The sequence below is a fragment of the Diceros bicornis genome, chromosome 14, assembly GCF_020826845.1.
Source record: "Diceros bicornis minor isolate mBicDic1 chromosome 14, mDicBic1.mat.cur, whole genome shotgun sequence".
NCBI lineage: Eukaryota > Metazoa > Chordata > Mammalia > Perissodactyla > Rhinocerotidae > Diceros > Diceros bicornis.
The window spans coordinates 41,249,600-41,259,700 of NC_080753.1; the positions used below are offsets into that span (position 1 = coordinate 41,249,600).

Genomic DNA, 10,101 nt, shown 5'->3' on the forward strand with positions numbered 1-10,101 from the left:
TAGCCCACAATTTCACATGGTTTCTCAGAGTGTCCTGAATGGCACCAAGCCCAGCTGCCCACATGATAAAAAAGTAATTTACATATGCCATTTTTCACTTAGTTGGCATTTCTCCTTTTATTCATTTCCAAACTTGGGTTTCCTGGGATCACTTCGCAAACAGACTACCTGAACCCACGTCCTTGACTCAGAGTCACCTTTGGGGAACTCAAACTAGGAGATGGCATTAGGTAGAAATTTCACCAACATTGTATCCAACAGTGAGAATTATTTTTCTGGAGAAGTACATTCTGGCATATATGCCTGAGGTTAGCAAGTGAATAAAGGGCTACAGAGAAATTTTCCAAAAGTTCACAGGAATCTCCAATCCTGGAGGCCCTTGCTCTATACGGGGTCTATCAGGATGGAGGCCTCCCCTTCCTCCAGAGTGAGCCAGACTGTGACTATGATAATTGTAGTAGACTAAATAGTCCATACCATCATCTCTTCAACCTTTGAATATGATATATTACATGGCAAAAGTAACCTTCTAGGTGGAATTAAGATTTTGGATCTTAAAGTGGGGAGACTATCCTGGATTTTCTGGGTGGATTGAATCTAACCACTAAGTTCTTAAAAGTGAAAGAAGGCAGAAGAGTGAAAGATAATGGAAGAAGAAAAAGGAGAGAGTCTAAGATTGAGAGAGACTCAATCTGCCATTGCTGTTTGGAAGATGAAGGAAGATCTTCACAAGTTGAGGAAGGTGGCAGCCTCTAGAAGCTGGAAATAGTTCTCAGCTGACAGGCAGCAAGAAATGGCAGCCTCAGTCGTACAACAGCATGACACTGAATTCTGCCAACCCTCTGAACGAGCAAGTAAACAGATTCTTTCAGAAGGCCTCCAGAGGGGAGCTCGGCCTGCAGGCACCTTGATTTTAGCCTGGTGAGACCCATAATGGACTTATGACCTACAGAAATGTGAGATAACTAATTTATGCTGTTTTAGGTCCTCAAATTTGTGATAATTTACTATGGCAGCAATATAAAACTAATACTATAGAAAACTAATACAACATGTGAAAATGTTGCAATGAGGTAAACTGTGAAACTGTGGTGTATAATCCGTGGGGGTTTAAATCTAGAAGCAATACAGGGGAAGAGTGAAGATTATTAATACATTTATTTAACAAATGCTACTTGATAGCCACATACCTGGTAGAGGGAATACAGTGGTGAACAACAATAGTGATGATAATGAAGACTAGCTTTCTCCAGTATCCATCAGTTGAAAGGAACATCCTTCAACATCAATAAATGATTAGGGGTGGAAATATCCCTTTCCTGGAGACGGATTCTACAGTGTGATAAAAATACCGCTAAAGTTCATCTACTTTCCTTCCTTCTAAATTGTTATTCCACAGACAATATTCAGGTATTAAGTTAGGCTCCTACAGACCTTCAAAGTAGAAGGATTGGTTCTGGCTCCATGACCACGCATCACATTAACAGAGTGGGTACACATGTGCCCATTATTAGTGAAGAGTTTGGCCTCTGGTCCCTTCACATCCTGTGTGATGCAGTCCCTGTAAATTCACTCTCTGGACCATGTCACCCTGCAGACTCAATCCAATGAAGTGCTGGACCTATGGCTCTGACAATCGACCTTGAAGGAACCAAGTAGGGTGTGTCCTTCATCGTCCCCCACAGTGATTCTTACCCTGGGGTGCCCAGGGAAGGGAACGTCAGGGCTGCACATAGTCTCTTCCCCATGGGGGCAATGGGGCTGGAAAAGAAGAACAGGTTAGGGGTTGGGGGTGGGACAGGGGCCGATCCTCTCCCAGGAGCACAACTTTCTGTACAAATTATATAAGTTACTTAACTTGTGTTCTGCCTCACTTTCTGTATTCTTGAAATGAGACTACCTCACAGGGTTGCTGTGAGGGTTAAATGAGTGAAACTCACTTAAAGCCCTTAGCACAGCGCCCAGCACGTTTTAACTTATCTATAAATGTCAGTTGTTGTGGTTCAAATCCCACCTGTCATTCACTTGCTGAGTCATCTTTGGAAAGTTAATGCATTTTTCTGGAACCCGTTTCCTTATCTATAGAAAGGACAAAATAAAATGGCACCAACTCAACTGTCATATAAAATAATGGAATTAATATTAGAAAAATTGCTTCAACACAATGTGTGCCTTTAGTAAGTATTTTATTATTACGATGTCTTGCTGTTTAGGAGGAGGCCCTCAACTCCAGGCTGGGCAAGGGGAAGCATGGATGTTACTTCAGCCTGAGGGTCTCCATTCCCATGGCTGAGCCTGGGGTCACTGGGATCTCCAGTGAAAGATCAGACACTAGGTCAGGAAGAAGGGAACTGTGAACTCAGGTCAGCGCTGGGCAAATGGTCAAGGCAGTGTCATCCCATTTCTTAATTCTGAAAACAGGCCACAGAGCGTCAGAGAAGGAGGTGTGTGGGAAGGTGTAGATATGAGATCCATCCATGGCATTGTAGAATGAGACCTTACCAGTCTCATACTCCAGGAAAACCTCTACTCTTTTAGGAGAGCTGGCAATTGTCAGGTTGGTCTGGGGGTCAGTGAGAGCCTGATAGTCATCCCCCTCAGACAGCCCCATAATCCAGAATCCATTCTCGGGTGTTATATCAACTGACTTTTTCCTCTCCACGTTCTCCCTACACACCCCAACATACCACTCTTTCCTGTCTCTCACGTCCACCTCCCAGAAATGTCTCCCTGATGTGAAGCTCTTACAGCCAAGCACACAGTAATGCGTATCAAATCTCTTAGGGTGGTCTGGGAGATTCTGTGGTTCCTCTGACTACCGCAGTCTCCTCTGGTCTTCAGAAACACGGAGGTTGGGGTTTGCTGTGTCCGGATCCAGAATCACATCCGCTGCAGAAAGTTTGGGGATGGGCCATGAGATCAGACCTCAGAGACTCAGCCTTTAAGACCTGGGTCTGGCTGAGGAGGTCTGAGTCCAGAGCCTGGTGTCCCCAGCCTGTCCTGGATGTGACCCTCTCAGCAATAACAAAAGAAAGGGCCAGGGGTCTTGTGTTTAGTGGAGAAGGGTGCTGAGGGTCAGGTCTGCCTAACCCTACATCTGGAGCTGGCTCATTCCTTCCAAGTTTTTCCTACTTCCCTCCCCAAAATGACTCTGCCCACATGTGTTTTATAGTCACATAGATTTACATTTCAATCTTTGTTCTACCACTTCTGAGCAGAGATATTTTTCCTTTTCTGTTGTCTCTTTTTCCACGGTCCCAAGCTATACAACATCTTTGAACCTTAATTTCTTTATCTGAAAAATGGAGATAAAAATACTTTCTAGAGTAGAAAGAGACAACACTTATTTTATATGTGGCCCAGGGCTGGGCATGGAGGAAACGCCGGATGTTATAATAGCTCCATGCCTTTGCTGTGCTACAGGCCACGTAGGGGGCTTTCTGTGCTTCCAGATCCACTCTCCACCTTTCTCTATGCTCTTCTGGGCCCAGGAATGTATCCTCTATGGACAGCGTCACTGGGTTCCTGTGCATCTGGTTACCTGTTGCGTTTGGCCCGTGGGAGGTACTAGCTACAGACTGGAAGAAGAAAGAAAAGAGAGACACCTCATTTTCTTCTCCCACTTCCTCCTTGTCATCATCAGGTGGTGAGGCTCTAACAAAGGCATGACTCCTCTCAGGCAGCCCTGTCCTTCAGCTGCAGCTTCCTCTGGGCTCCAGTAACTGTTCCGTCTCTCTATTCCTTCAAGCCTAGGGGTGGTGACAGCTCCCCACTATTGTGAGCCCTGGGGTTGGTTTCCCTTAACCCCATTCCTATCTATGTAAAGTGTTCCTTTTCTAAACCTTCAATCACCCAGTTTGAACATGCCATGTCTTTCTTCTTGGTTTTTAGACCAATGCACATTCATTACCTCATTTAGTCTTTCCCTCAACCGTCACATAATAGGGTTATGATCATCATTTAAAAATGAGGAAACCAAAGTTCAGCAACATTAAGTAACTTGGGGACACACGGCAGCAGGAGGTGGCATAACAAGTTTTGGAAAAGCAAAGATCTTTGCACACTCTCTTCTCTCCTTGGGCATTCCACATACTCACTCCCCCTGCAGTATTAGTACACTCTGCCTGTATCTTCCCTCAGCTCTACCCTTAATCATTCTTCCTTCCCAAGAAGATCTGTGGAAGCCCAGGAGAGCAATTCTCTCTGCTCCTCTGGGCTCTCAGCAGGAACGTCCTGGAGATGGGCACAGCTTTGAGACCAGGACTTCAAGTAACACTCCTGGAACTGTCCCAGTCATGGGGAATTTTCTTCCCACAATCTCAAGAGTTGGAGAAGAAAAAGGGATTATGATCCCTCAGGTTGTTGTCCTAGGGAAAATAAAGTGATTCACTCACCAGCTTGGAAGAGGGCCATCTTCCATTCTGAAAGTAAGGAGACACGTATAAGGCAAAGGCAATATTTCTATTCTTCTGCCCACCCGTTCTCCTGAGTCAGCCTTTTCTCTTCCCCTTCAGTCTCTTCCAAAGTCCAGCTTCCTTCCTCTACAGCTCTGCTGGATCAGGCATAGAACCTCTCCAAAATGGTGGACATTCTTCCCTTCATCATGCTGGGGCTGCAGGTGACATGACGTTTGCTAGGGTGTGGTCATGAATGCCAGCAGGGTGAGGATGGCCTAAAATGCCCAGAACCTGTATCTGGAAGGTCCTCTCTGAGGCTCCAGAAAAACAGCGGTGGTATCCCCCACAGAAAATTAGCCTCTGGGCTAGATCTGATTGTTCCTACTGGGAATGCCAATGGGTCACACATCAGAGAAAAGCTTTAAATCCTTAGTACACATGTGCCAGGAAACTCAGAGAACATCACGGTCACTCACCAGCATAGGCCTGAGACTTCCCTCCACCTACAATGGAAGAAAAGTAGAGAGGTCACCTGATCTCTGTCATTTCTGAGTCACGTCCTTTCTCTTCCTTTGCACCCATCTAGTCTTTTTTTTTGACCCCCCCAATCCCAATCTTCCTACCTTCTTCCTCTGCCTGTTCAATTCTCTCCTCCTTAATATCAAGTCTGAGAACATCAGTTGCACGCTGATGATACCACAGGCACCATGTAAGTGCCTTCCCAGCTGAGACCTGGCGGATCTATTCTGTGTGTATCTACACTCCCACACCTGGACACGGTCTGTGTGTCACTGTGTGTACACGTGTCTGTGTGTGTGCCCTAGAATCCATCTGTCTCAAGCTGTATTATGTCCTGCCTACTTCTGAAAAGAATTGGGCAACTTAATGAGGAAATTTCAGATACTATTTTTTTAAAAGCAGTTCTAATAAATCTATGACAACCGAGTCACTCTGGCCACCCCTTTTTTTAAGAAACACTTTTCTGTCTCTTTCTCTGATTTTCTCAATCTTTTAAACCTTACATTCTTTCTTTTCTTCTCAGCAGCCTACAGATTATGTAAAGCAACTAGTGAGGTCCCCAGACTAGGGAAGCCACTTCATCTAGAGAGTTCCATCCCCCTCCTCCTCTTTTCCTTTCAAGTGCACCCTGGATATTCCCTGGTGCCTTGCTGGACTCAAAAGTCTGTGGGCCCCTCCTGGAGAGAGGTTGAAGGCCCTTTACTCCATTAAAAAACACGAGTTCCCATGCTTCCCCTCGATCAGCCACTCTTATTTCTTCCCCTTGGTAAATGGATCCAGGATAATTCTCAGCCCTGGGCAGGGTTAGGGGCGAGGAAAGGGGCTGGGAAATATCAGAGCAGAGAGTCAGATGTGAATTCAGAGAAAACGTCAGAGCCACTGACGAGCCATGTACTGGATCTTTCTCCACTCTGCAATGGAAGAAACAGGAAGAGTCATTAAGCTTAAAGCAGCGATACCCAAAGGTGCGTGGATCCCTGGGAGAATAGGAACTTACTGAGTTCATGCTGGAACTCCTCCGGAAAATAAGCAGGAAAAAAAAAAATACTAATATTTAGATGGAACAGGGAGGATCTCTGGAAAATAAACCTTACAAAGGGCTCAGTGCAGGGGTTGGTTAACAGGATGGGGAGGGTGTGAGGTCATTGGGCTCCATTCCCTAAGCCATCCCTCCCTGGCCTGATACCTCTTGCCCTTCGTTGCAGATCCTTTTCTGCTTGCACTCTTTCTTTCTCCTTCCGCTGTCGCCACAGGAAGTAACCCATCCCTGCAAGAGGCAGCAGCAAGACAGGCACGGTCCCCGCCAAAGCCAAGATCCAGGGCCTGGCCCTCTGCAAGGGGTCTGCAATGGAATGGAGCTTTAGTCTCCCACTCCCAGGGCAGGGACAACAAAGTTGATCTCAGGACATTAAATGACTCTTCTCTGAGAGAATCAGTGAAGTTCCGGCGAGACGTCGGTAAACTCTTACTATAACATAATACTATTACCCGCCTTGAACTGTCTGCTTCTCACATGTGAATATGAGTTACTTGACCATCAGAATTGTATGTCTTTTCCAAATTAATTTTTAAGTAGGTTACATTTATATGGTTCAAATATCAAAAAAATATAAAAAGTTGTTGACATCTCCCATCCACTCCCTCCCCCCATTTATTAGCCTCTTGTTACTCAGATTAATACGGTGGTTAAGAATGTGAACTTTGGAGCTGGAGCAGCTGCATTCAAATTCTGCCTCCTCCACTTGACTGGCAGTGTGATCTTGGACTAATTACTTCACCGCTCTGTTCCTTTTGTCCTCATCTGTAACGTGGGGTAATAATAGTACCTCACTTATAAGATTAAAAGATTAAAATAATGCTTATAAAGTGCCTGACACACAGTAAGTGCTATGCAAATGTGTATTAAACTCTAAAAATATAAATATATTCTTATTTCTTCTTGTTTACACCAAAGATAGCATTCTATACAAACTGTTCTGTATCTGGCTTTTTCTGTTTCTCTTTGAGACCCGGCCATATAATTACAGAAAGAATATCTGTGTTTTCTTTCCCAGCTGGGCAATATTCCGTTGCATGAAAGTTCCCCATTGATGGACATTTGCATAGTTTCCAACTTTTTGCTTTTATAATTAATGCTAGGTTATTAAAAATAACATTTTAAATGGGTCCTTTCATACGAATGCAAGTATATCTGTCAGAGACATTCCTAGAAGTGGAATTTTGGATAAATAAATAAGCAGTTTGGGGAAATGCTGCTAGATTGCACCAATAGAAATTGTGCCAATTTATGCCTAAAATATACCAAATTATGCCAACAAATGTCTAAGAGTGACTGTCTCCTGACAATCCTGCCATCAGAATGTGTGATCTACCACCTCTGTTTTGTTTTGTTGCCAATCTCACAAGTGGAAAATGTTTTAATACACATTCCTCCATTGAGTGAGATAGGACATTGTGTCATGTGTTATTTCCTTTTCTGTGAACTTTGCTATTTCTCTATCAAGTTGTTTTATACTTTAAGGAGATTAGCTCTATCTCTACGATATGAGTTGTACACATTCTTGAGAGGAGCTGTGAATTGCAGAAGGAGAATACAGCCAGCTAGAGGTGGTCCCGCAGGTGGGAAACCAAAGGGATATATAACTATATCTCTCTCTCCTCTCTCCCTCCTTCCACCTTCTGCTATGGCTCCCCATTGAACAAAACAGCCAGAAGTCAAAGGGCAAGAAAGTGCCCTCAGAAAGAGAAATGCAACCCTTGATATCTGGACGTCAGTGTGGTCTCAGCATTCTCCTGTTGAACATAAGCAATTTCACGGAACATCAACATCAGACATGGGCACTTTGTCACCATGATGGGTCAAGACAAAAACAAGACCACTCAACAATCGTGTTTGAACATAGAGAAAAACATGAACACTGTCCAAACTACAATCATGACCAAACATTTCCCTATCTTGGCTATGAGTGACTGCTGCTCTTTTCCCCATTACAGCTTTAGCCTCACTCTAGTCTCCCTCCAGGAAAAGACTTATTAAGACAGTCACCCACAGAATCATAACCCCACCTTCCTGACAGCGTCCATCCAATCCAGAGCAAAGCCACACTTCCATAAACCCACCACTCAATCCCCTAATGCAAGCCCAAATTCTATACCGAGTCTTCTCTAACACCCTCTTACTGAGACACCCTATGCTTCCCACGAGGTGTGCATTCTCCCTCCCTGCAACATGTAATAAACACAACTTGGTCAATACCAGGTGTGTTTCTTGGGGCCTTTGGTGGGAGAACATTGGCAGCACAGATACTGTCCCACAGGTCAGCCTCCCAGGACCTCCAGCTGCGTGTACCTGGAGGGACGCCGGAAGAAATCTGGAACACAACTGAACCCAAACAACGATGTGCCATCACTGAGGAGATATTTTCTTATCCTTCCTATCCCTCACCTTCCGCTTCCCTGCTTAGACCCTGGTGGCCAGCATGAGGGAGTTCTTCACTTGATATGTAGGGTACAGGAGGGATTCCTCCTGGAGGAAAACCTGTGTCTTTCCCAAAAGCCTCAGGGAAACAAAGTGGGAAGGCAGTGGAGGCAGTTCCTAGTGACCAGCCAGAGTTCTCTGAGGGGGATTTGGGGCATGAACTCTGCCTTTGCTCCCAAGTCCCACAGAGGAACCAGCTCAGAACAAAACCTGGAGGCTCACCTGCAACCTTCAGCTGCACCAGGGCATTTTCAGAAAAGTTGCCATCTTGGAAATAACACTGGTAGTTTCCACTGTCAGAGAGCCTGACATCGTAAATTCGGAGAGTAGCCTTCCCTTCAGTGATGCCATCTCTTAAAATCGAAGTTCTCCCTCGATACTCTGCCATCTGTTGCTCTTCTACTTCCTTCCCATTTGCATACTTGTATACTACCTCCCTCAGGCTGGATCTCACCCACATCAGCTCCATGGTCTCTGCTCTCATCTTCGGGGACAGAGAACAGGGCAGATCAGCGTCTTCACCTACCATGGCTAGGATGGGCTCAGGGGGTCCGATCACAGAGAATTGAGCTGGTTATTAAAAGGATAAGATCCATCAGAGGGAGTAGGGGCAATGATGGTAAAGGGGCAGATCTCAGGCAGGGAGAATGAGGTACAAAAACCTAGAGAGGAACATGATCCTATAAGAAGTACAATTTGTTTTAATAGCTTATGTGTTTGCAGTTTGGGATGGGACTTCCAAGCCTGACAAGTTGTCAGAGGTTCTGACTGGGCACTAATAGGTAATTCTCTGCTTCAGAAACATAAAAGCAGAATGTTTCCTACCTGAGCAAGGGGTAAGCAGCTGGACCAAGACGAGGCAGACACGGAGGTCGAGCAGAGGGAAGTCTAGGGAATTTGCCATTTTCATCTTTGCTGGAGAAAGAGTTGGGCAGAAACTATGACCTGGACCTGGAATAAGATGGTGAATTCCATATCAAACCTCCACCTCCCCAGGGCTGACTCAGGGTGAAACACACAGTCACTAGTGTGTTGACTCAAGATCCTCCTCAGCCAAAATGTCTGCTTGGGAGTCTCTTAATCTTTGAATTCCAAGAGGGAAAATCACCCATAAAAATAGGTAAAGTTAAATGTGCATACATTTAACATATAAGTGTTGTATATATATATTGTTAAAAGTACATAAATTAACCCTAAACCATCAGGGAATCCTTGGTTTTACCGTCCAAACACATTCAGAATCCTTCCACTTTCCCACACTTTCCCTGCTATAGCCCAGTCCAAGCCTCCACCATCACACTCTGATTAATGCAGGACTCTCCTCTCTGGGTCCCCTGATTCCACCTGTGTCCCCTACAGTCTATGCTCAACACAACAGCCAGAAAGATCCTTGAGTCACATCATGTCACTCCTCTCCTCAGCATCTTCCAGTGGCTCCCATTTCACTCAGAGTAGATGCTGAAGTCCTCACAATGGCCAACATGGCCCTCCAGGACCTGCACCTCTTACTTTGTCTCCCCTACTCTCCACGTCTGCTCCAGCCACACTGCCCTTCTTGCTAATCCCTGAACAGGACAGGACAGAGGACCTTGGCCCTGACTCTTTCCTCTACCTGGAACCCTCTACCCCCAGATATCCAGAAGGCTCACTCCTTCACCCCCTTCAAGTCTTTTCTCTAAACTCAGTTCCTCCACAGAGTAGAGGAGG

At 45.2% G+C, this 10,101-nt stretch overlaps 1 protein-coding gene across 1 annotated transcript; it reads right to left on the bottom strand.

The window, feature by feature from the left end:
- Positions 1-2,192: 2,192 nt before the first annotated feature.
- On the bottom strand, positions 2,193-9,304 carry LOC131413358 (butyrophilin subfamily 3 member A3-like). Its single transcript, XM_058553905.1, is given in 7 exon segments — positions 2,193-2,293; positions 2,296-2,889; positions 4,395-4,421; positions 4,874-4,900; positions 5,801-5,827; positions 8,617-8,964; positions 9,220-9,304. Coding segments are annotated over 7 exon segments (1,209 nt in total).
- Between the last annotated feature and the right edge of the window lie 797 nt (positions 9,305-10,101).